The following is a 27704-nucleotide window of genomic DNA, read 5'->3' on the forward strand; positions in this document are numbered from 1 at the left end:
CCAGTGAGGAAACTTGTTTAAAGCTAAGTGTGTTTCTGGGGAGGGAACATTAGTTTAGAAAGGAAAGGTGAGCTTGACTGTGAAGGTCCTTGAGTGTGAAAATATGCCGTGGGGCCGGGCACCTGTAATCCCAGCACTTTGGGAGGGCACGGTGGGCGGATCACCTGAGGTCAGGAGTTCGAGATCAGCCTGGCCGACCTGGCAAAACCCCGTCTCTACTAAAAAGACAAAAAAATTAGCCAGTCATGGTGGCTCATGCCTGTAATTCTAGCTATTCAGGAGGCTGAGGCAGAAGAATTGCTTGAACCCGGGAGGTGGAGGCTGCAGTGAGCTGAGCTGGCGCCACTGCACTTTGTGACAGAGTGAGACTGTCGAAAGAGAGAAAGAAAAGAAAAAGAAAGAACAAAAGAAAGAAAGAGAAATAGGAAGAAAGGAAGGAGAAATAAAAGAAAGAAAGAAAGAAAGAGAAAGAAAGAAAAAGAAAAAGAGAAGAAAGAGAAAGCTGTGCTGTGGGCAATTAGAAGTTAATGTTATTTTCCTGCGGGTGAGGGTGTCATATGCAAAAGAGCATTTTAAGATCAGTCTGATTGAGCAATTCAATAAGTATTTATTGCATATTATGTATAGCACCAGAGTCCAAGACGCAGAGCTCTGCAAGGATACAGAAAAGAAGACTATTACCCTTCAAAATTAAAAGACAGACACAAATACAGTGATCTTTAATGAGCAGTGGAAAGTTCGATGAAACATTTTATGTACTGTACATTCCATATGGAACGGTCGCTAAGGTAAGCTGGTAAATGCAAAAAATATAAGGTACAGAACAGCACATTTACTCTGACACCATTTGTTGAAAAACGAGAAAAAAAAATGCATGTTTACATATATATGTACATGTGCATATGTATGTGATGACGGACTGTGTTAGAGGGACTTCCCGGGGTCAGCTGGGGCGTTGTTTAGAGTGCAGGAGTTCCTGGGTTTTCCTGCCACAGGCTGGCTAGAGCCCTGTGTTCAGTTTCCCGCCACAGGCCAGCTACAGCTCTTTGTTTCACCTTCCTGTATCAGCAAGCCAGGTAGGGCCCTTTGTCTCTGATTTTCCCCATGCTGGCTCTTGGAAGTGGGAGCTCTGAGACTCAAGGATGTAAAACAAGTAGCCAATCTGGTAATGGAGTCTAAGATCAATCAGTACAGAGGAGGTTTGAAAGAACTCCTCTCATTGGATGAAAACATGAATGGGGAGAGAATAACTCAAGGGTAAAAATTCCAGCCGTCCCTTCCTGGATCCCCTCCCACGAAAGCATAGGAGCCGTCCTTTCACTCTGCCTAATAAACTGCACTTTCGCATACTCTTTGCGTCCACAAGTTTTATTTCAGCTGTGAAATTCACCGCACCTCCGGGACCCCTTTCCCCATTCTTCAGGGAAAGCCAAGAACCTAAGTGCCAGCTACAGTTACGCCGCGTCCGTGGCGGCCTGGTAGTTAGGATTCTTGGTTCTCACCCAGGCGGACCGTGTTCAACTCCCTGGTTCAACTCCCACATCCGGTCTGCAGAAATATACAAAAAATCAAGTAACGTTGGTTGCTTCTAAGGAAAGGAAGTAGTTTGGCTAGGAAGTGGGGGTGGCCTGGGAATGTCGTGTGCATATCCTTTGGTAGCGTCTCTGAGTTTGAAATGAATGTGTTATCTACTCAAAACATTTGAAAATGTATTAACATACTAAAATAATGTGTATAGAAGATGGGAAAGATTAATTTCAGTTGAGAGAACCTGGAGGCTAATTTCAGTTGAGACTTCTTGGAGGCTGTGAAGCTGGGTCTTTGAAAGGCAGCATTTCCTCGGGTCCTAGTTTGAGTGGGAGCTTGCCTACAGCCACAAGGTGGCGGATAGATCTCTGCAGGTCCCATACTGTAGCCCCTGCCACACGTGGCCATGGAGTACTGGAAATGTGGCTAGTGTGCGCCAAAAGTGTAAAGTTCTGATGGATTTTTGAAGACATAGTATGAACAAATGTAAAAATTTTCCTTAATTTTTATATTGATTACATGTTAAAATGATATTTGGAAAATAAAAATATTAAAATGAATTTCACTTGCTTCTCATTAAAAAAAAGAAAAAAAAAAAAAAAAAAAAACCTTAGCTGCTACATGATTTAAAATCGTATCTGTGACTTGCATTAGATTTCTCCTGGATGGTGCTATTCTAGATCCTGGAGATTTTCAGAGAATGGTGAGTCAGGTCAGTACTGCTGCAGCAGAAGGTGTATATGGGTAAGAGTGAGAAGAAAGGTTGGAAAAAAATGGGCCCGGACAAATTATGAAGGATGTCGGCCACTCAGCTGAAGAGTTTAGACTTCTTTTTTTTTTTTAATTTACTGGTGAGTCACTGCAGGATTTTGAGTGTGCGAATCAGATAATCAAAAGGCTACGTTGGGCTGGGGTGAAGGTAGAGGCAGTAAGAGTAGCCAGTATAGTAATCAAGGAGTGAGGTGCTAGGTTCTGGGCTTAGGTAGTCGCTTTGAAATCAGAGAGAAATGTAAACGATACTGTGGAAGGAGAAGTGATAGAACTGAGTGGGGGTGTGGCAGTCAGAGATAACTTGAAGTTTTCTGACCTTGGCTATTAGAAGCACATCAGTGCCAGTGATAACCGTAATAAAGTCTGGAGAGGGAACTGAACGGGAACTGCCTGAGAGGGAAAATAAGTTTGATTTTTGACATGGTGAGCTTGAGTTGGCTGGGTGAAACGTGGGATTCAGAGCATGAGAGAAAGACTTATTTTTTTTTTTTTAAATTTAATTTTTGAGACTAAGTGTTGCTCTGTTGTCCAGGCTGGAGTGCAGTGGCGAGATCTTGGCTCACTCCAACCCCTGCCTCCCGGGTCCAAGCGATTCTCCTGTCTCAGCCTCCTGAGTAGCAGGCACCCATCACCATGCCTGGCTAATTTTTGTATTTTTAGTAGAGACGGGGTTTCTCCCTGTTGGCCAGGTTGGTCTCGAACTCCTGACCTCAGGTGATCTGCCCACCTCAGCCTCCCAGAGTGCTAGGATTACAGGCGTGAGTCACCATGCTTGGCTGAGAGGCAGATTTTTGGATCTTAGTTGAGGTGATCATGGCAGTCACATAATTATGATTAGTATGTTTATGGCATTCTAATACACAACATACACAAAATGTACTCATCCTATATACTATTTTACACAATCCTTACAATAGTCCAAGATTCACAGAGTTTAAGTTGCCCAAGGTCACATAGCTAGTTAGTGGCCAAGGCAGCATGCTAAAACTCGCCTTCCTTGTATGATTGTAATTGAAAGAAAACGTCACGGGCAAATGTAGAGAAACCTTAGATTACAGATTATATATTTTCAGTTCCCCCAAGTTCGTTCTTAAAACCATCTTAGGTTCTGTTTAGTTGTTTCAAACATTATTTGTAGAGGTGAGGGAACCAAGGCCCTAAGAAGTTAGTGAAATGTTTGAAACACCTATCAGTAAGAGATACAGGTGGAACTCAGATGAGGGCTGTGGTAGACTGCGCTATTGTTTCTGGCTATTGCTTTATCTTCCTGCCTCCTGCCACGTGCTCTGATGACCTGATACGAGCTTGGTCATAAAACTTGCTGTGACCAATGGAATGTGAGCCAAAGCGACTTCCGCTACCGCTACCTATGATCAGAAGATTGACAAGGTTCAGCATTCTTTGCTCTTTTCCCTCTGCCATAAGATTGGCATGTCCAAGAAAAAGGGCTACTCCTTCAGCCAGGATCCTAGAATGAAGAAGCCACAATGAAGCAGTGCCACAGATGACCCGTGGCTGCCACAGCATACTTTTGCTATAGTAACCGAGGTTTGGGGGTTGTTTTAGCAAAAGCTGACAGATACACTACCCCATTATATGGACTTTACTTCCTCTACATTGACTACACAATGACTCACTTTTTATCTGGTTGACTCCTACTCATCCTTTAGGTTTCCAATTAAGTATCACTTCTTCAGAGAGGACTTTCACGACCACCCAGTCTAACTTAGGCCCCTTCCCTCTCCACCACACATACACACACACACACACACACACACCCCCCATTATTTTCTCCTACACTATCGGCAGTCTTTCCTTTGAAGGCATTAAACACAACTGCAATCATATATTAATTTGTTTTCATTTTTGTTTTGAGACAGAGTCTCACTCTGTCGCCAGGCTGGAGTGCAGTGGCGTGATCTTGGCTCACTGCAACCTCTACCTCCCAGTTTCAAGCGATTCTCCTGTCTCAGCAGCCCGAGTGGCTGGGACTACAGGTGCGTGCCACCACGCCCAGCTAATTTTTGTATTTCTAGCAGGATGGGGTTTCACCATGTTGACCAGTATGGTCTCGATCTCTTGACCTGGTGATCCGCCTGGCTCGGCCTCCCAAAGTGCTACGATTACAGGCGTGAGCCACCGTGTCTGGCTATATTGATTTGTTTACCATTGGCATGCTCCACTTGACGAAGCTCATGAACACCTAAAACACATCTACTTTTGCTATTAGATAGTGCCTAGCATAGTGCCTGCCACACAGTAGATGTTCAATGAATATTTGTGGGATGGCTGATGAAGAGACGAATAGCTTATTGTTTACATGGTTGTTGGATCATAAACCAACAACAAAGGAGGGAGCTTTGATTAGGAGAAATAAGACTACACAAGTACCTCCTAGGTGCAAGGATGAAGTACTCCTTTTTTCTTTTTGGTCCTTGTGTTTCAAGGAAACTTCAAAAGCAGTGGCACTTTTTTTCAAACCCCTTAAAAACAGATCTCCTTGCCAACAGATTCTTTTGCTTGGCAGGTTTCCTGCCTGAGACCAGGGAAGCCTGCTGAAGCCCGCAGATAGGCTAAGACTCCTCTACAAGAAAAGAGGGCTGCTGCCACAGAATGCTTAGTTAGATGGAGGAAGAGATTCACCTACCCTTTCCCTTCTGAGTGGTTGATGTAATTTACTAAGAAGTGGGAGGGAGGAAATGGGAATCATGTGCTGGATGTAGCGGATGCTTTTCTGGTCCCAATCAGAAAAATGACGCCTTTTCCCCCTTACTTTCACCTGCCAATAGACCACTGAAGAGGTGACTCGGAACTGTATCACACCAAGCTGGCCGATCGACTTTGAAGGCTTTGTGCAAAATGACCAGCTTTCCCATGACAGGCCCACATACACACATGTGCACGCTCAGATGGTAGGAGGGTGGAAGAAGGAACAATTCTGTGCTTTAAATCATGAAATGTCTTGTATAGAGAAACTCACAAGGTCTCCCAACTTGAACTGTTGAAATACACAGTGAAGCCTAATGTAGAGGAATCAATGATTCACGAGGTCCCTTTCCTACTAGGGATGCCCATTAATCCCATGACTCTAAATTTTCTGCCATCTCTGACTGCAGAACACACAGGCACACTAGGTTCCTTAGGTAGGGCAGAATAGGAGAAGCTTATGAGGATATACTGCACTTTTAAAAAGTAAAATAAATGTAATAAAAAGCAGGCAGCATAATTGCCATGACTTATACCCTGTGACATTTGATAATAACAAGGTTGGTACATTACAAATAAGTTCCACATTTACAACTCTGCCTTGATATTTACACTTATTAAATTGTTGAGGGAGGTGTTTCCTGGATGCTGGAGGCCCATACATAAAACATATCAGCATAATTGGAGTACAGCCAAATCCCTCAGTGTACACTGCAGACACTTGTTAAAAGCTTGACCTTGGAGGAAAAAAAACCTTCCTACTCGTCTTCAATCCATCCTCACCTCCTGAAAGTACTCCTCTAAAGTCACCTTTCAGCCAAACGGTTTGGAGAGTTTGTCCTTAATGCTGACCTTAGGCAGGTCCTCAGTTCCTAGGACAGTGATGAAGGCTATATTCTCACCTGGACGAGGAAATTAGCTATGATTTTCCATTACCTGTAGCGAACATTCCTTTTCATTTGTTTAATTCCCTGAGAGTTGACACTACACATTAATTCATTGAGCAATTGCTTTGTGTAAAGGCCCAGAGATGAATGAGACAGTCACTGCCATCAAGGAACTTACACTTTAGTCAAGGACGCAGACAAGTAACTATAGTAGAAGGCAGAATGAAATAAAGGCCGGAATAGAGGTATGAACACATTGCTGAGGGAGCATAGATAACACAATTTATTTTAACGGGGGAAGACAAATTAAGAAAGGCTTCAGAAAGGCAGCACTGGTCCTTGAAGGATTGATAGGAGAAAAGGGCTGAGGCTGGGCAGTGCGGCGGTAACAGTCAGAGCTCCTGAGACGTCTGAAGGTTGCACTGGTTTCATTAATTAAGGAGAACAATGAAGATCTCTGAAGTGGGCCAAGGAAGGCATTTAGAGACCTCTTACCTCTTCAACGCATTCTTCACGCTGCTAGAGAGAGCAACTTCTGTGCCTGGCTGGATATTAGGGGAGAGGGAATACTACAAAATGCTTCCAGAGTTTCTAGCTGTAGAAATTGGGAAAAGGCTAGTGCCAATATTGAGGCAGGTGACCTGGATGGAAAAATACGTTTGCTGGAGAAGAACATGTTTGGTTGGGGATGCGCGAAGTTTAGTGCGTGGGCTCTCCTTTTCAGTGGGAAGGTGGTTTTGCGGTTCAGGAGAGACCTCAGAGTCATGTCCTTGAAAGAAATTCTTGAAGCTGTGGATATGGCTAAGATGACCCTGGAGGTGAAGAGAACACAAATGAAGGCAACTAACGATAATGTCTATGCATAAGAATGATTCAATAGACTTTGAGGACTTGGGGGGAAGGGCAGGAGAGGGGTGAGGAATAAAAGACTCCACAACGGGTACAGTGTACAATGCTCGGGTGATGGGTACACCGAAATCTCAGAAGTCACCGCTAAAGAACGTATGCATGTAACCAAACATCACCGGTTCCCCAAAAGCTAGTGAAATAAAATAATGCCTACATTTAGGGGTCACTGGAAGACAACCATTGATCAAAGGGGAATGAGTTTTCTGAGAGGCAGGGGAAGACAGGGCTAGGTACACTTGGTGGATAACATGAGACAAGGTAAGTGGGATGAGGATTCGGAAGCATTGGTAGGATTGGGCAGTTAGGTGGGTCACTGATAGCCTTGAACGAGAGTCCCAGCTTGAAGGTTGCTGTTGAATAGTCTGGTGGAACCTTAAAGATGTTTGTAGACTGAGAGGCAATGTGATGATGGATGTGAAGAGTGAAGTCCTTACAACAGCACAAAGTACTACACGATATAAGGTCACAGCAAGTCAGCTTCGTTATCACAGATGCTCTGAAGTAACAAAGTCATTGACATCTGAAAAACGTTTTCATTTTTATCATTGTAACTGAATTCTGCTAGGGGCCTTAGTACATGACCCCTTTCAGTTCCCGTCCCTCTTTCCCTCAAGCACCGTCATTAAGTGCTACCTGTTTTTCAGCTCGGTTTTTGTCCCAAAGTCTAGGCCACTGTGCTATTATGTGCCATAGGTTTCCAAGACTTTTGTTCAAAAAGACGATTTACAATATTTAGGTCTTTTCAATGTCATTCCCATTGTGATATTTGGGTTTCTGTAGGAAAATGGAGGGATGGTAACACGATGTACTGGGTGAGGAAGGAGATAGAGCAGATTCATAAACCAGGCCTCATTCTGGAATAAAACAATAGTAGCCAAAATAAAGCCATTCAGCATCACATGATCCAGCAGCTGAATGTACTGGGAGAGAAGCCTTAGAGTTATTTGAGTAGAAAGGCATTTCGCATAAAGAGAATAGACGTGGGCACTGTTTGAAAGTCTGAGAGATTACTGGGAGCAGAGTAAAACAGGAGAATCTGCTGTTCTTTTAGAGAGTAATAATTGTTCAAGAACCTCTTAAATGTACAGCTTAAAATATTAACCAGACACTTAAGAAGGCCTAGCTGTGAACTAATTGAAGCTTTTCCCATAAATTATACTTTATCTGAATGCCTTTCTTTCATGCCAGTATGAAACCAAAACTGAATCAGTATATTTTAATGTCCACTCGGTCTTTCTCAGTTTTTTGTCTCTTTGAACAGCCATTCAATGTTTTGGCTTTCAGTGTTGTCTGAAAGAAGAAAGAGAAAGGAAAAGAAAAGAGAAGGGAAGGGAACCGAAAGGGGGCAGGGAGGGAAAGGAGATCTTACCCTTGCTCATACTGCCGTCATCACTATAGTATCACTGAAGACGTTTTTGGGCAGAAATCGCGTTCTCCTGTCTGCTCTGCGTCTCCATGATTTGATGTTACTTGCATATAAGGCTTGCATGAGTCAGGCAACAGTCCAGATAATAGGATCACTTAGCATAAAGGGAATAGACTTGGGCACTATTTGAAAGTCTGAGAGCTCTGAGCAAGCCTCAGAGCTGCAGCTGCGCCTGTCTGAAACCTGCTATCCAAGTTTGGGCCCTCATTTCTCGAAAGTATTATTGCAATAACCTCCAACAAAGTTGGTCTCTCCCCCGACTACCTGTCCTACATAGAGCTTCTAGAGTCATCTTTCTTCAGTGCTCCAAATAATTTCTTTGCTCCAAATCCCGCAATATTTCCCTGTCCTGTGTAGAATCGAGAAGTCCAAACCACACATTCACTGCTGTGTTTCATCGACCCTGCACTCTAGTCAAACAGAATTGTTCAACATTCTCTGCATATGCACCACGGTTCCACATTTGTATCTCTGCTCATGCCTTCCCTCCCTCCCTCTTCAAAAAGATGTCAGTTCCACGAGAGCATGAACCACATCTAGCTGGTTCACTGTCACGTTCTCCGAATCTAGTGCTGTGTGTGGCACACAATAGGTGCTCAGTAACTACTGACTGAATGAGTAACGGTGTCACAGATCCAAATCCACTTACCTCTTAACTTTCAGTTTAAATGCCAACCACTCCACAAATCTACACAGACACCAGCTTCCCATCCCAATAACCACCCCACTTCTCTGAAACTAAATTCTTACTTTTTTTGAACCTCCATAGGCCTTATATCAGTTTCAACATCAATCGGTTTCTTTCCACCTTGGATTAGAATTCTGTTTGTACAGCTCCCATCTCCCACTAGGCTGTGAGATCTTGAAGCCAGGAGCTATGTTTAATTCATAATTGTGTCCTGAAAAAGCAGCTTCCATTAATAGACACTCGATGATTAGAATAGCCATACTGGGGAGTGGGGGTGGGGGTAGACTTCAACAAAGTAGAGAAGTTGAGGGGTTTTATATTATTTATTTATTATTATGTCAAATAATATGATAGTAGTGCTTACACTTTGCTCGCAAATATCAAAAGGTGATGGCTGGACCTCAATTAGCTAAGATATAGCTGAAAATATTAGCTGAACTGCTATTATCCGAGATGTAAGGTCATCATGGCTAAAGATTGAACTCTGGCTAATCTCCAAGAACTAGGAACAAAATTACGATTTGTAAAATTCATATATTTTCAAGTTGTTTTTCCTGAAATGGACACTAACTGTAATACTATTTTATCTGTGGCTACTGGGACTCTAGACATCTAAATAAATTCAGTCTGTAAATGAGATATTTGGCTATGGCTTTCTTCCCATTATCAATCAAAACTATATAGCATGTTACATGCATTGCACACATATTAATTTCTGGATTTCCATTTTCCTTTAAGCTCTTGATCTTAAGCTCTAATTCTCCTAGTTGTGGATACTAACAGTTTCAGACTTCCTGTTAAGGAATGTGCCTATTTGGGTCTCAGTGGAAAGAAAAACGCCAATGTATTTGATTCCTGATGTAAACCATTCCAAGGGAAACAATGGTCTTTGGTTTGCCTTGGAAACAAAGGTTTCTGATTGTATTATTTATAGACCTGATTATTACATTGTCCAGACCTTCATCTTTAAGAAGTCACCTCAACCGTGATGAGATATTCTATTGAAAGCTCTCCAGAAAATAATCATCTATAGTCCTTTTATTACTCATTGCGGATTTTTACCCGTCTGAGCATTTGAAACACATCTGCTTAATTCTATACTCAATACCCAAACAAAAGAAAACAAAAACATTTTCTGTTGAAACAGTTTCTCTGGAGCACACCAAAACAAAAGAAAACAAAAACATTTTCTGTTGAAACAGTTTCTCTGGAGCACGTAAATCACCCTTCTGATGTTTCTAAACTTTTCAGCTGTATACTATCTCCACTACTCTGGCAAGCACTGTTAAAGAAAACCGTATGATTCCCAGAAGTATGTTTTTAATATGATCCCATGATCTCTACCTGACCAGGCCCATACAAAAGCACTCCTGCACTTGTTTGGTCGAAGCTTATTCTAGAATGTTCTCCCACCCTGTTTTGACTCTCCATAGTTCATGCCTTTCCATTTGTCTTTAATCTTAATTCTCACAGGCAGTACAACATTTAATGTATATCTTAACTTTATTGGATCAGTAATAGCCATTACATATAGATTGCAAGTCATTCTTGGTCCTGCTTAGAGATAGGTGTTTATTCCAAAGCAAAATGAGAGCACAAATCCACAGTTCTACTGCAAGTGAAATACTTCTTCAGGGTGGCTTAGTATGGACACAATCTCCCTCAATACCCATTCAAAGCAGTCTTTGCTTTCACCTCTCCCTTCAGGTGAGGGATTCGCGGTACTTAAAATAAGCTTGTAAAAAACCCTTCTGTATCAGAGGTAGTTTTGTGCCTGCACTGTGAACCACAGAAGGCATTTGGTCAAAGACATCATAAAAGGGGTAGAAGAGGTACATCAGAGGATAGAGCTGGGATCAATTATTTTTTTCAAGTTAATTCGCCATAGAGGCAAAAGTGTCAACTGAAATTTAGAAGAGCCTGTCCATCCATTTAACGACAAAGCACGCAGTTTTGCATGCCTGTGCAGATGACAGCTTTTAGAGACGAACTTCAATTTGGCTTGAGCACCAAGAATGCATCTTAAAATGTGAAAAATACATTTATGTGCAATGACTAGTGTAGTGAGCTGCATGGTGCTCCCTCCCCCAAAAAGATATTCAATATCCTAATCCCTAGAACCTGCGATAGTACCTTATTTAGAAAAAAAAAAAAAAAAAAAAAAAAAAAAAAAAAAAAAAAAGGCCTTTCAGATGTAATTAAGGATTTTGGAACAAGTGAATTATCATGGGTAATCTGGATGGGCACTGAATGCCATCATAAGTGTCCTTTTAAGAGAGAGGCAGAGGTAGATTAGATATACAGAGGGGAAGTGATGTGAAGACAGAGCAGAAGGAGATGCAGCCACAAGCCAAGGAATGATGGCAGCCCCAAGAAACTGGAAGACTTGAGAACAGAGTTTTCCCTCGAGTCTCCAGAAGAAGTTCCGCCCTGTCAACCCCTCAATTTTGGACTTTTGTCCTCCAAAACAACCAGATAATAAATTTCTATTGTTTTAAGCCACTGGGCTTGAGGGTAATTTGTTACAGCAGCCACAGGAATCTAGTACAGATTGTGGAACCAGGAAATGGGATACTTCTATAACAAATGTCTTCAAATGTGAAAATGGCCTTGGAATTGGATAATGGGTAGAGAATAGAACTGCAGTGGGTGAAAAAGCTAGATTGCCTTAACCAGGTAGTTGGCAAAAGCATGAATGTTAAAGGCATTCCTAGGGATGGCTTAGAAGGAAATAAAGATTTTATTGGCAAATCGAAGCAAGGCAATCCTTGTCAAATTAGTGGCAAAAAGTTTATCTAAATTGTTTACTCCAGTTGTGTGAAAAGGAGAATTTATAAATGATGAACTTGGACGTTTAGGTGAGGAAATTCTCAAGTCTAGTGTTAGAGGTATAGCGTAGTTTCTTCTTAGTGCTTACAGTAAAATAAGAGGGAAAAGAGATACATTGAGAAAAGAGGCTGGGCATGGTGGCTCACACCTATAATCCGACACTTTAGAATACCAAGATGGGTGATTGCTGAAGGCTGGGAGTTCGAGAGCAGCCTGGGCAACATAACAAGATCAAGTCTCTACAAAGAATATGAAAAATTAGCCAGGCAGGGTGACATGTTACCTGTAGACCCAGCTACTTGGAAGGGAGTCAGGAGGATCACTTGAGCCTGGGAGTTTGAGGTTACAGTGAGCTATGTTTGCACCATTACCCTGCAGCCTGGCAGAGTAAGACCTCATCTCCGATAAATTAAAAAAAAAATTTTTAAAGAGAAAAGAACCATATAAGTGGACAAGGGATCAGTACCTGAGGACTGGGTAAATTCTGAGCCTGTTCAGATTGTAAAAAAAGACTTAGGAGATTCACAGTTAGAAAGGTGTGCTCTGGAGATAAGGCCAAGGGTGTGCCTTGGCAACCTTTGGCTAGTGCTGAAGAGATTAGGCATTACCTTGGGGATTTGACTATTTCAAAAGAAGCCAAGAATAGAGATGGGGTTATTCAGGAAAAATCTGTGAGGACCCTCTTTTCTGTATGTATGAATAAATATGACATATATGGAAGACCCACGAGGTTTTTTGAGAATGGTATACCAGCAGAAACACTTCCAGCCGGGCCTCAAAGGGCCAGAGACACAACAAAATAAAAGACTGTGAGACTACCAAAATTCTACAGGTAGGAAACCCGTTGCTAAAACTACTTAGCTGCAAACGTCTGCTAACCTTCAAGATAAAGAAAGGACCACCCGGAGAGCAGAGCTGCAGGTACAGAGACAGAGGCCCAAGTGGGGGCACAGAGGCAGAGGCCCAATCCATGGTCCAAGAAAGAAGAGCTACAGGCTCAAAGGGTGGAGCCCTGAGAAAGAGGATTATTGCCAGGCCTTGAAATATAAGAGAAATTTGTCTGGCTAGATTTTGAAAATGACTGGGACAGGAGACTCCATTCTATTTTCCATTCCCTCCGTTTTGAAACAGAAATGTCTATAATGGTTATCTTATGCCTGTTTCCACCACTGCAATTTTAAAGCAGACACCTTTTCTGTTTCACTGGTTCTCAGAGGGAGAGGGATTTTGCCTCAGGAAAGACCAGACCTGGAGTTTCACTCACAACTGATTTCGATGATCAAAATGATAAGCTTTGGAACTTTTGAACTGAAAGTATTTGAATGAGCTTTTGGACTTAGAATTGACAATGGGTTGAGACTTTTGGGAATATTAGGATGAGATGAATGTATTTTACACAATTTTGAGCCAGAGGGCAGACTTTGGTGGGCTGAGAGTGGCTTCTTAAAAGCCACATCCTAATCCCCAAAACCCATGAATGTCACCTTATTTGGAAAAGGGGCCTTGCAGATTTAATTAAGAATCATGAGGTGAGGAGATTATCCTGGAGTAATCTGGGTGGTCTCTAAAACTCATCATAAGGATCCTTATAAAAAAGAGGCAGACGGAGATTCGGTACACAGAGGAAGGTGATGTGAAGACACGGCCAAGAGAGAAATGTGGCTGTAAGCTGAAAAATGCCAATAGCCACCAGAAGGTGGATGTGGCAAAGAAAGATTCTCCTTTACAGCCTCTGGACGGAGCATGGTTTTGCTGACCTCCAGAAATGTAAGCAAATACGTTTCTGTTGTATTCGGCCATCACATTGGTGGTAATTTGTTACAGCAGCCAAAGGAGACGAATGCAATTAGTTGATATTTTAAGGATTCTGTACCTTTTGAAACATACTCTGCAGAAAATCTGCGTAAATGGTGCTTCTCACGTCCGGCAGTATTATGGCCAACAAAAGACCTTAGCGTAATTTGCTTTCAAACTAAAAATGTCACTATATACTTTTTCTGGTGACACTTTTCAATCTAAAACAAAACTGCAAATGGCTAGAGCAGGACCATTATAAATCTGGGAAACAAACCTTTTAACTCAACTATCGGAAGTCCGTGAAAGACCTTGAAAGGTTTTTTTAATGATATTTGAATGAGATGTTTGTGAATAGCATGTGGGATTGGTCTAAATAAAAATATAGAAGTTATCAATAATAATACTTAATTCGTTCTTGTTCACAAACTAGAAAATAAGGCAAGTTTACATCTGGAAAAGGTGATACACGTCAGTATTTCTACCTTGACCAGCTTGATAATATAGCAAGGCATATGCTCCCGAATTTTAGTCAGGGTTAACATTTCAAAATCGTTTTCCTACAGACTGATAAGCTGTCAAAAGAATTAAAGAAGCCACACCACAGCGATCTCAGAAAAGACTTTGTAAAGTCAAAAATACACATACTAGGTATTTACAGGAATTAGTAAAACCTCAACTTTTGTTGTTACAAAATAGTGTGTGAAACTGATATGTTCCTTAAATGTGCGTGCGTGCACGTGTGTGTGTGTTTGTGTATGTGTGTTTTCACATAGGATAGGACTGTAAAATCTCAGACACTGTTGCCCTTTTTGATTTCTCTCTTGTAGCAGCTTCAGAGCTTTTTAAATTATAATGCCTAAGTAAGGACACACTGGAGGCAAATGAATCATTATACATCTATATAAAGGAATCCGCGAGCCACCGGTCACTTGTTTACTTTATCTCACATGGGGATTTCCCGAGCCAGTCATTTGTTCTTCTCTCTGAATATCTACCATGTGCTTTGAATGAGTAGAAACAGTATTTTCTACATAAGAAATATACATGTAAGGAATTTCTGACAATAACCACAATCAGCTGCATGAATTAAGACTTAAAATTGCACTCCAGAGAAGTTATACCACATTATTTCAACACATATTTTAAAATAATAGACAAGTTAAGTATAACTTTTACTCCCTAATCTATTCAAGAAACATGTAGACTTGTTTTGGCAGCATCATTGTAATTTGTTAATATAAGGTAAGTAAATATGATGATAATTAAGAAGTTCACTGAATTGGAATTACTGTAGCCAGAGATATAAATATATACACATATTTACACTTACATACATACAATTTCTTTTTCTTCTTCAGACCACCAAGGTGAAATTGGAAAGAGAGTGGAAGGGGAGATAAAACAACTGACCTTTCAGACAGTTTTCTGCTGCCTCCTGCAAAAAGAATTCTTTTTCCTCTCAGGTCTCCTAGAAGTCTGTTCCCTGCCTTCAAGGGGCTCAAGGGAGAAAGAAGCAATAGAAAAAAGAAATAAACCACAGAGCATAGGAATCAATATTTGCCTTTGAAATCTAAGTAAAGGTAATAGAATTTTCAGGTTCATCCCTAGCAAAAACATTAAAATGTGAGGGTTTTCTCAAAAATAGCCATATAAAGTATTCGTATAAAGTAGATATCTGTGCATAATTAGAAAATACCTCTTTAAATAAAGTCTAAATCACTTTCCCTAACTGATTCCGTTAAACTTTGGTTTATTTTTAGCAATGAGAACTGCTTGCAATATCATGCTGAAATGCTAGCTAGACTAATGATAAGTTTAATTTCAGCCAAAGCAGATGAATCCATCAGCTTTCACTTGAGATAAGATTCTAAATAACTCAACTGGGGTGGAGTAGTACTTTCATGAATTTCCAAAATGGCTTCTCTTCCAGCCTGCATAAGACTAGCCCCGCTCCTCCAAATCATTAAGATGCATCTTTTTCTTGGTCCTTTTCTATTTTATATGTAATCGGGATTGGAAGCTGACACTGGATAATTCTTTTCTTTTCTTTTTCTTCTCTTTTGTTTCTGGTGGGGGTGACTCACTCATTTAAGATTTTAAATTTTTGACAGACTGAATGTTTTTGAAAGCCTTAGAACTCTTCAATTTCTTATACTTTCATCATCACAGTCAGGTCACACACAATTACGAATGATACACGTCTTTACACTAAAATGGAACTCATTTTGTAATCCTGATAACTGTGTTCAGATTAGAGTAATTGTGGGAGGAGTCTTGTAATAGTTTTACGAATGCACACTACTTCCTTCAGCTTATCTTGATCTTTGCAGAAATGCACTTATTTTCTTTCCAACCACTGAGTGCACACTTTTTTCTTCTCGAAATGCATCATTTTGTTTACTTTAATATTTTCATATTCTTTGGCATCAGGAATCACTTAGATGAGATGGCTCCATTGTGGCGAGAGCGCGACCTTTCCAAAGGTGCTCGTCTGTTATCTGTAAGACAAAGAGAAAAAGAAGCAAAAACAGGGTAAGCTTTAGATCTTTGCTATTGCAAGATGTTAGGTCAAGAAAGGTTTTCAAATAGTCCTGAAAAATCACTTCAAATGAATATGTAAATAAGTAACAGGGAACTCAGATCTGAGGAGTTCCTGCTGCAGCTGCCCGGCTGAGTTCAAGAGTTCTGCAATCAGCAATAAATGACTTCTGCTGGTAAGTGAAGTCAGGGTGATAAAAGAAATGGAAGCATTCTCTCAAGCACAGTCCCCTTGGAAATAACAGGCAACAACGAAATTCTTTGGTAAAGATGTTAAATCAAAAAGATCTATGGCTACCTCTAGAGGACAGCAGCGTGGACAGAGCAGAAAAGAGTTTTTATTTTTCACAATGATTACAATATGTGGCAATCACATTAGCTACCAAATTTGCTTAACTGTATGATGTAAACAAATTCCATATCTTATATAGTCACTGTGGGAATGAATAATGAATAGGACCTATTCTAGATCCCATTCCCACCATTCGTCACAGGAAGAATAATTATTATAGAGATAACTATTGACACAAAGCTTGGAAAACAAAGTTTAAAGGCATTGAAAGTTGCTGAAAATAGTTCTAGCTTTAAGAGAGAAAAGGTTTACAGCTCTGCATTGCAATGATCACTACTATGTTATTATCACCCCTGTTTTATGCTCAGCTGAAATGCAATCGATGTGGGTGAAAATCCCTTTCTGACAAAAGCATAATATACTTAGATTCTCTATTTTGAATGAGACTAGGTCCCTAGAAATAATGGCAACCACCAGCACTGACATAAATGCTAACACTTTACACTCGTTCATTTGCTAATTCACACAACATCCCCGGGAGGTAAGCCCATTTCATTCTATCCTATTATCTCTGCTTTAGTGATGAAGGTTACACAGCAAATCAGTGGTATGATGGGGGATTATAATACAAAGTTAACGCCTAAATGTCAGGCCTGCTTTGTTCAGAGGTGAATGTTGGGGCCTCTCAAGCTGCTACTCATTTCCTCCTTGAGATGATGACGCCCAACTAACACATCCTGCCTGTTACATGCGGAGGAAAAACTGAGAAGTGCTGAGGTTTTGCCACGGTGCCTTTCTTGTCTGTGCTAGCATCCCTTGACCGATTTCCCGGTAGTCTGTGGTCAGCAGACGGAGCAAAGCTAACGGGCCTCCATGACCCCAGCCTCATTAACACCACGGTATGAGTGTCCTGAGCCAACCAGCCATAAAGTTAAAGGCTGCCGAGTGCTTCATAATGCAATAAGACCACTGAGAGGTGAGAAAGAAAGAGGCATTTTCTCTACTCAGAGATATATCTGAGTGATGGATTATTGGGTATCCTTTTGAAGATACCATTAAAAAATCCATTATTTAGTTTGAGATATGGATCACAATTCAGCTAAAAATACAGGAATGAAGATAACATTCCTGAATAGAGGACTTATTACTTAGTTGTCACTGGTTTGCATAGATTGGTTTTGGACTTCTTAGAAAACATTTTAAAATGAGATTACAATATAATGGTTCCCATTGCATTGCTAGCATGATAATATTCAGTGTTAAAGCTACCAGACATGAGAACGATGGATCATGCTGACTGGAAAAAAGTCTTGTGCCTTGGTGGTCGTACACACAAGGGTCAACAGGCATCCACACTTCACTTCAGGAACGCCACCCCATACCGTCACTCACTGCCCACTAGATCCGAGACAAGTACCACATCCAAAAACCCAGCTTTGCAGCATTAAATGATGGGATGTAAGGCTTCACATCAACCTGCAACTTATCGGAGTCATCTGGTGTGAGAAAATAAAGTTTCAGGTCAAAACCAATAAAGACGTGGAAGCTTTTGCAAGGCAGGATAAACGCTGAGTTCAGGGCCTAAATCCAGCTTTTGACATGCAAAAAACCAGAATTATTCTAGACTTTCTCCCTCCCTTTTTTCCTTCCTCCTTTCCTTCTTTGCCTCCACCCCTCACACCTTTGTAGATGCCTAATTTGTCCCAATGTTGATGAGATAATTTTAAGAAGCAATTCTGTAAAAGTTGCCACTTAACATTTTCATAACGTCAACCTACAACCTTTACGGAAGAAAAAGTATCATTAGAAACAATAGCAATGGCTGATCTGGACCTTTTATTTCCAACTCTCTGTATTTAGGTTAGAACTACTTTAGTTAGAAAACACACACACACACACGCACACACACACACACACACACACACACTTATACTCTGCATGCGTATGTGTGCATGTGCGTGTGCATAAATTTTGTTTCACTTATCTTCACATTCTAATGGCTAGTAATCTAATGATGATGACTTCCATATTTGGAGTCATGTCTTCTTTTAAGCAGAGACTGGAAATCACTCAATAGTTTAAAATACAACTTTGTATTTATAGTATTAAAAACTAATGGGGAAAAACCAGTAGCCTGGCCCTCATAAAGTCTGGACTCATAGGTGGCGATCACATTTATGAGAAAAGGACAAATGTTAGATATCATTGCTACCACAGGTGATAGATTAATTTGGGTGATAGTGGACAGGATTGTATGTCCTGTTTAGAAACAGGTGAAGAAACTGGGTGCTCATGTGATATGACCTGAGAGCTCCATGAGACCCAGCCTGAATCAAATCCACTTTTCCAACTGGTCTCATTCTCCTAATACTATTGTAGTTTAGATGAAAAGAATAGAGGCTTCTCTTTCAAAAAGTCAATAGTTGACAACACATGTACTTACCTGAGATGACATGAAGGGCTTTGTTAACAAGTAGTGGTAGCCCTTCCAATCTGCCTGTTATCTTTTTGAAAACCAAAGAGAGAGAAATGGAAGAAAAGGGTCTGCCTATGTATGTATACTTGTTGGGGATACTGTGCAATGAAATACCAAAAAACACTTGATTGGAGGATGGGGTAACATAATTTGTCATATTCTTCATCTGCTTCATTTGTCTTAATTCGTAACACATTATGGTCTAAGAATTCATTAAGGGATTCTAATGTTTGTCAACATTGCAGCAATAAGCCTGAGAAATCAGTCCCCAAGTGGACCTCCCAAATCCACCAGTGTTGGCTATACATACCCTAGCAGATTCTTTTTGTTCATTAAAGGCTTTCAAATGTGCCTCATGTGAACGTGAACAGATTCTGATACAATGAAGAGTGACCTGATTAAAGCATAAGGTTGAAGACAGGAACACAGTTCTATAAAAATGTGCATCCTATGGAGAAAGGGTGGCCAAAACACAAGTAATATGCAAATCTTTCACCAGAAAGCAATATAAATCCATGGGCCAGCTTAGACATGGTTCTGCCGCTTCTAAGTATCAGGTTAACCAGCTCCAACAGATGTCAAGGCTTTCCCTGCTGTCATATGAGTAAGAAGGGTTATGCCTTTTCTAAGCATAAATCGATTTGGCATTCATCTCAAAACCTTCCTGAGTTCTGCAGGAAATGGACTAAACCCATTATTGTATTGCTTTAGAATTCATTCATGCAATCATGTATTCAGCAACTATGTACAACGCACAGCATCCACAAAATACCTGAACGTCACAAAGTTTCAGATCCACACCTAAATCTACATCATTCATTTCCTTGGTACTGAAAACTGTCAAGTGAAATAACTGGGGAGTAAGTACAGTACAGATAAAGCTTAAACACAATGTGACATGAGATAGACTGGAGGACTCAAGCCTGCGTTATATAACCTGAGAATGTGCAAATAATCCTCTAACCGAGTGAGCGAATGCCAAAAGTGCAAGGCTGTATCGTGAATATGGCATGAGAAGGTAAACTTGGGATTGAACAAACTGTAATAAAAGGGCCACATCCATTATTCATTCCCCACAAGGTTAGGCATCCATCTGTTGTTGCCTTCGGGAAGGCTGCTGCTTTCATGGTGCTTCATAGGCATGTAGAGATACTAACATAGACCTAGCATTATATACTAGTCCCTCACAGCAGGATAACATAAGCCAAGTCTACGACCCTTATCTACATAGTGTTACAAAATATCCCATTTTAATAGTAGGCTAGAAAACAAAGTAAAAGAAACCCTCTGTAATTTACAGTAAGCTTTGCTTTCTCCAAAGCTCTTTGAAAGTGACAATGTCGCAGATTTACCATTAGTGGTCAGGAATTGTTTCTAGCAATGAGAGCAAGTGGAGGTCTGGGTCTATGGCAGCTTAGGCTAAGGAAACCAAGACAACTTTCTTATGTTGCTTCCAAAAATGTCCATGGGGTAGCTATTTGCATCCCAAGCACTGATGAGAGAAAGATGATTTATTTTGGACTGTTACACTGAAATCATCTCATATGGACTTACATTTTTTCCCCCCTGTGTCCAAAACGGTTTGATTTATGCTTTTCTCTGTGATTTTAGAAATCCTGACTTGGATATAGTTTCTCACTCACTAGAAATGACTTCAAGATGGCAGCCAAATCAGGCTTGAGCCTAATCTCCTTGTGGGGGACAGCCAATTGCTCTACTTGTTGACCAGATTCTTTCTCCTTCCTCACTGTTACGAGAATAGTGTCTTTTGTGTGTGTCTATGTATGTATGTGTGTGTGTGTGTGTGTGTGTGTGTATATATATATATATATATCTCAAATTACATATGCAGTTTGGTGTTCTACCTTTTCATTTCATATTGTACTGTAGAAATTTTCCATGTCATTAAACTGCTGGAACACGATAGTTACATATTTACATATGCTATGTGTAAAAGTGGCATTGTTAGGGTATGCAAAAGTCCAAATGTATTTCAGAATAGTTGTATTAATTGAAATACAGTTGGCAGTGTCTGAATTTGTGTATCTTATCTCTTTGTTAGGTATTAATCTTTTTTAAATGTGCTAATATAAAAACTGAAAGGCCGGGAGTGGTGGCTCACACCTGTAATCCCAGCATTTTGGGAGGCAGAGGTGGGTGGATCACCTGAGGATGGTAGTTTGAGACCAGCCTGACCAATATGGTGAAATCCTGCCTCTACAAAAAATTAGCCAGGCGTGGTGGCGCATGCCTATAATTCCAGCTACTCAGGAGGCTGAGGCAGGAGAATTGCTTGAACCTGGGAGGCGGAGGCTGCAGTGAGCTGATATTGGGCCACTGCACTCCAGCCTGGGCAACAAGAGCAAAACTCGGCCCCACCCCCCCTGCCCCAAAAACTGCATCTGATTCATTCTTTTTGCATTTCTTCAAATACTAATTAGGTGGAACTTTTCATATGTCTTCCTTTCCATACTGACCATGTCTTTTGCCCATTTATCTATTGGGATTTTAGGTTTTTGCTTTTGTTTTTATTTTGTATTGTACATATTCAGGATAGTAAACAATTGAAATATTTATCAGAAATATTTTCCTTAGTTTGTTGATTGCTTGTTGTCATTTATTTTGTGTTGTAGGTTTTTAGGAACATATGGTTGCATTTTTTTGCCATTTTTATGAAACTAAATCTATCAATCTTTCATACTGTGCTTTGTTTGTTTTTCGCTTAGAAAGTCCTTCTCTAGCCAGAGACATGTGACATTCAACTATATCTCTTCTTGCTCTTTAAGGTTTCACATTTTTTTTTTTTTTACATTTAATGATTTAAAAGATCTGTAATTCATTTTGTTGCACAGTATCAGGTAAGTTTCCACATTAGTTTGTTTCTTTCTTTTTTTTCTTACGAAGAGGAGATGGGCTGTCCCAGCACTATTTGTTGAATAATCATGAATTTTTATAATGATTTATGATAACTCCTTTATCATATATTAAATTGTTATACTAGGGTTTCTGTTCTATTGACATTGAGGTTATTCCATATTTTTGTGCCAATAGCTCCTGATTTCATTATTTCAGCCTTATGATGTGTTAAACATCTGGTGGAGTCAAACCTCCATTACTTCTATTTTCATTTAAACTATGTATTTCTTTTAGAACACATTTTGGAACTCTATATCATGCTATAATCACAAAACAACTTACAAATAACACAGCTAGATAAACAAACCCAATGGGTACTAGGCTGATCCTGGTAAACATAGGCAGATGTCTGTATGTTGGGTGCCAATGAGTCAAGCGATGCTAAGGTTCCTAATAATGTTTTTAAGAGTTCTCCTCAACTTCCTCATTTTCTTAAAGACTTAACAAGGCCTCTTGTTCTGATCAGTTTTTCTGATGGCTAATCACTTTTCTTGTGGAAATACAGCGGAGTCTGGTACCACTGCTATATTTACTAGAGTATGGTATTTAATTGTTTTTGACTTGTCAAAAATTTGAATAACTAGAATGAAATGTACAGTTTTGTTGGCTGTTGATAGAGTCTACTTCTAATTTATAACCTTATTTTCTCCTATGTTTCACGCTTTACCATTTGTGCATCTACAGGATACCACAAGTACTAAACTACATCCAATTGCTTTAGTCCAACAGAATTGTGTACACAGAGTGCTGTGCAAAAATGTATGTCTAGAAGCCAATCAATTACCTCCAGTTAGCAGTTAGGTAGTTCTAGACCTATTCTAATCTCAATGACTACAATGTACAAATTAGAAACAGGTCATGTTGTGTAATCTGTATCCTTCATTACATCCAAATAAATCTGTGCAAAGAAAACAGAAACCTAGATTACTGTGGTAGTTCAGGTGGTAGAAGAGATGAAAGTTATTTTAATGAGGATGGTAACGGAAAGCAATAATGTTAAAATAGTTCAGAGGCTACTGTGACTATAGACACACGATTCCCATTAACTGTAATTGGAGGTAAGCACATGTAATGATAGCAAAATAGACCCCTAAATGTCTTTCCAATTGGAAAATAAGCAAATGTGCTCCACGAAACGGAGTGCTTTTGTGTAAAAAATACAGTATTCTAATTGCGATGCACAAATTACTTTCACATTGGTATTGTTCACGGTACGACGCTGATATTTTTCCTATGCGTAGGGACGTGGATCGGCTAGAGGTAACGTCTGTACAAAGAACGCCTTTCCTTTTCTTAATGCTCAGCATTCGTTATGTTATTAAAGGAAAAATCTCAATAGTTGCAACGGATTTATTAATTCAGTAGCTTGTTATCAGCATGAAACTCTGCTGTGTTAGGGGAAAAACAAATTATATTTTACAAAACTGCAGTAGTGAGATTAAATCACTTTTCTGTATTTCACTTTCTTCTTATCCTGCCTGCCAGGTAGTAACTCTACTCTCTATCTCTATTATGAGCCTCATATTTTGCAAACTACCAAGTCTCGTACTAATACAAAGGTACATTATCAAACCAACTCAATTCTAGAAACTTTAGGAAGATTGAAATCCCTGATAAAAGTAAAATCACATCGTACAATAGTATTACTTCGAGCCATTAAAAATATATCCACATTAAACTACAAAGCATAGAAAATATGCAATATTTACTTTTATCTATCATAAATATGATGTTTTCATAACATATACAACCAATGCCTTGGGATTCTGAATGAGTGGCATTTACATAATCGATAACATGGGCATTTCAAGAAATTTTAGAAAAGTACGGCTCAGAAAAAAATTACATCAGTGTATTGTTCAGTATTGCAACTGCCACAGACCTTGCTATTGATTTGTCTTTGGACTCCATGTCAAAGCTAGTGAATAGACTTTTTAAAATGTCCTTGGTTTTGTACATAAGCCATGCATTATGCTTGCTTCTTCACTAGAGAATGCAATTGGGTCATAAGACAGATTTTCTCTCTATGATGTTCAAAGTCTGATGAGGATGCCTGCATATCTAGAAAATATAGAAAAAGGGGACAAATAAATATATGAAGAAAGTTAGGCAATAGTTGGTAAAGCTTCCAAGGAAGTTATATATGTGAAGCTTATATTGAAGAGCAAGCTAACAGAAACTACACAAATTACAACAGAGACGCTCAAGGTGTCTATGATAGTGGCTTATACATAGCAGTTTCTAGAAACTTGCCTGTTGATTAAATAATCATCCAATCATTAGCAACAAATCAGAAACTGATCCCTGAATGCCCCTTCAGCTCTGCTGCTTTCGTAGATGGAATGCATTTTGACATTAATACAAGGAAATGAAAGGCTTTCTTCTGTCTGTCCATCCATACATTATTACTGCATAAGCTGTCTGCAGGGTACCTTAACAGGCACCTTTATGTTATTAGGGTAGAAAGGATAAATGTACCAACAACTAGAATGTGAAACTAACTATATTGTCTCTTGTACAATCTATTACATTTTCAGTACAATGGAGGTTCAAAGTAGAGAAAAATCATATCCCTTGAGTACAGGAGTTGGGAGTCAGGGAAAACTTCATCCCAATTGGACTTTAAAAGAGGGGGATTTCAACAAGCAGCAGCAGAAAGATAGCTGTTAATTTTTGATTAGTAGAAAAAGAGAGTTCTTAGTTTTCAAATATTGCTATTTAATGACTAAATGTTTCCTGTTTGCAGGGAGGTTATGAAAAACAATGAATGTATAAAGGGAGAACCAGAATGCTTATACATATTTAACCTTTATTTTCTAAGAAAAGGAAGGAAGTAATGAAAGAATATGTACTCACTGGACTTGGCAGTTATTAGAATAGAGGGATAGCTGTTTCAATAAATGTGATATTAATTTTAATTTTTTAAAAATCTTGAAGTATTTACATAGAAAACAGGAGCTCTGCTTTAAAAAGTCAGCAGAAATAAGGCTCTCTGAAATCTTCCAAAGAGGTTGTGTTGTTGAAGCCTAGATATCCTAGATAGTATCAAGAGTGACAGTAGAAAAGCCGATCAAGGCATAGATTGCAATAACCTGGGCCGGGACTGTTTGGCAGGGTGAGAGCTCAAGCAGCCATTTGGGTTGGTGGAAAATAAACTAGCCGTTAAATGGCACGCTGGCTACAGGGTCAATTCATTACTACCACCTGTCATCTCTGTGCCTTTCTACTCCATGTGTGGCATATATCCCTATGACTAAGAATAGTAGGCATCAGCCATTTCTCTAACTTTGAGCATATGATGGACAATCCTCTGTCATTTTCTGAGGCAGTTGTTTGTGATCTGCCTGAACTTTGTTGCTGATGTGCTGACTTAGAATACACTTACCTGTCATCTGCTTTTGTTTCTGAATCACTCTAAGACCATATATCTACTCTTTTTGTTTTTAACATGTGCAACCCACCTCTGGTGTCTGGGCTACGTAGTTCTTGCTGATAATGGAAGTTTTAGGGTAGTCAGCCCAACTCTCTTGCTTAAGTAAGCCCCGGTACTTTTGGTATGCAAGCTCGCTAGTTTCGGTAGTAAGGGAGAAAAGGCATGATGCCTCCATTTCCCAAAGAACCAGATCACAGAAATATACCACTGCTTATGATTTTGAGGAGAGAAGGTATTTAACCTACAGCTTACAATACGAGAGTCTATAAACAGGTGCTTCCCATTAGCAGTGTTCCCCATGCTAGCCTGTGCTTAATGACTTAACCAGTTGTATGAACAAAGGCAACCTGTATGGTTAATATCACACACACTTTAACAGCTGTCGGTGCCATTGTTTTAAAATATAAATTGTCCCTTAAGGTAGGAGCCAGTCAGCTGTTGTTTTAAATATGAACAATTAGGACACAGTTAAAACACAGCGTCTTGATTCCATATTCATCACTGGCACAAGGTCCTTTGTAATTCTAGTGGCTGAGGCAATCCATGCACAACCTGAGTGCCGGGCTGAGCCTATACATGAATAAAAATGGTTATTAACCTAGCAGCTTACTTCTCATAGAAGATGTCTGAAAGAATCATTCCTGACATTTACATCTACTGGAACAAGGCCAGTCCTCACCTTATCGGATAAATGTATAGATAGAGATGATCATACACTGATATTCTTTGCAGCGTTGTTTATACCAATGAAAATCATAAATAGCCTATATGTCCATCATGGGATTAGAGAAAACAGGCGACCTACAAACACTGGGATACTATGCAGTCAACCTAAATTATTACATAGATCTCCATGTACCTGATAAAAAGAGGTCCATACGATAAGCTGAAAAAGGCAAGTTGTAAGAATGTCATAATCTTATTTTTGAAAAAAAAAAAAAAAAAAAAAGATTTATAATAAAATTTTTAAAGTTTAGAGGGATATATACCCATAAAAATAGTGGCTATCTATGAATGGTGGGATGATTTTTGTTTTCTTTTTTGAGACAGAGTCTTGCTTAGCCACCCAAGCTGGAGTGCAGTGGCGTCATTTCGGCCCACTGCAACCACCATCTTCCAGCTTCCAGTGATTCTCCCATCTCAGCTTCCCAAGTGGCTGGGATTACAGGCACCCACCATCATGCCCAGCTAATTTTTGTATTTTAGTAGAGATGGGTTTTCACCATGTTGGCCAGGCTGGTCTTGAACTCCTGACCTCAGGAGATCTGCCCACCTCTGCCTCTCGAAGTGCTAGGATCACAGGTGTGGGCTACCATGCCCGACTGATTTTTTCTTTATATTTTTCTATAATATATGAATTTTTGGCCTTGAGCATGATTAATCTGTCAAATTAGAGAAAAAAATCTAGATAGGATGTCAAATTCTCAGCCTTTAGCTACAAAGTACATACTCTTTTCTTTCTTTTTTTTCGAGACTGTTGCCCAGGCTAGAGTGCAGTGGCACGATCTCTTCACTGCAACGTCTGCCTCCTGGGTTCGAGAGATTCTCCTTGCCTCAGCCTCCCGAGTAGCTGGGACTACAGGCGCATGCACACCACCAAGCCCAGCTAATTTTCGTATTTTTTAGTAGAGACGAAGTTTCACCATATTGGACGACAGGCTGGTCTCAAACTCCTGACCTTGTGATCTGCCTGCCTCGGCCTCCCAAACTGCTGGGACTATAGGTGTGAGTCACCGCGCCCAGCTCACACTGTTTTCAATTTTAAGAAAGAGTAGCATAGGATCCAATAATCTCTTAAGCAATTCCTTGTTGATTATACCACCCCTAAGTACAGTATAATGGAATGAAAAAAAGGATATAAAACAGGCGCCACTTTTCTGCCTTGCTTAAGACGGTGGAATGTTCCCTGAAGGGGAAGTCATAGCTTACAAATTTTAGAACATGAATAAATCTGTGTTCACACAGTTATAATTTAAAAAGGTATTTCACATATCTTACATTATAAATTCTAAAAGTTAAAGTCTTAAGAAGTGATTCTCTCTAAAAGATTGACTCTCTCTAAAAAGATGGGTAAAAATTTAGAAAAAAACCAGGAGGCATGTCATTACATCACCTGGAGAGAGTTTTACTTCAATGATAAAATCACATGAGACTTCAAAACTGCTTTGCAACATGATACCGACAGATGACAAATTAAAATAGACTGGATAGGGAAAATGTGGTACATATACACCATGGAATATTATGCAGCCATCAAAAACGATGAGTTCACGTCCTTTATAGGGACATGGATGAACCTGGAAACCATCATTCTCAGCAAACTGACACAAGAGCAGAAAATCAAACACCGTATATTCTCGCTCATAGGCGGGTGTTGAACAATGAGAACACATGGACACAGGGAGGGGAGCACTACACACTGGGGTCTGTTGGGGGGAAATGGGGGAGGGGCGGGGGGTGGGGAGGTGGGAAGAGATAGCATGGGGAGAAATGACAGATACAGGTGAGG

General features: G+C 40.0%; 1 protein-coding gene across 5 annotated transcripts in view; it reads right to left on the reverse strand.

Annotated features, from left to right (window-relative positions):
* Positions 1–584: 584 nt before the first annotated feature.
* The window catches only part of DIAPH2 (diaphanous related formin 2), a 914837-nt gene continuing 887717 nt past the window's right edge, over positions 585–27704 (reverse strand). For all 5 annotated transcript variants that reach the window (XM_074391645.1, XM_074391644.1, XM_074391643.1 and 2 more), the window contains one exon: positions 585–16038. In XM_074391645.1, coding sequence (XP_074247746.1) covers positions 15967–16038 — 72 coding nt within the window. In that variant the 3' untranslated portion in view covers positions 585–15966. The remainder of the gene's footprint in view (positions 16039–27704) is intronic.

This window comes from Saimiri boliviensis, chromosome X (genome assembly GCF_048565385.1).
Source record: "Saimiri boliviensis isolate mSaiBol1 chromosome X, mSaiBol1.pri, whole genome shotgun sequence".
Classification (NCBI taxonomy): domain Eukaryota; kingdom Metazoa; phylum Chordata; class Mammalia; order Primates; family Cebidae; genus Saimiri; species Saimiri boliviensis.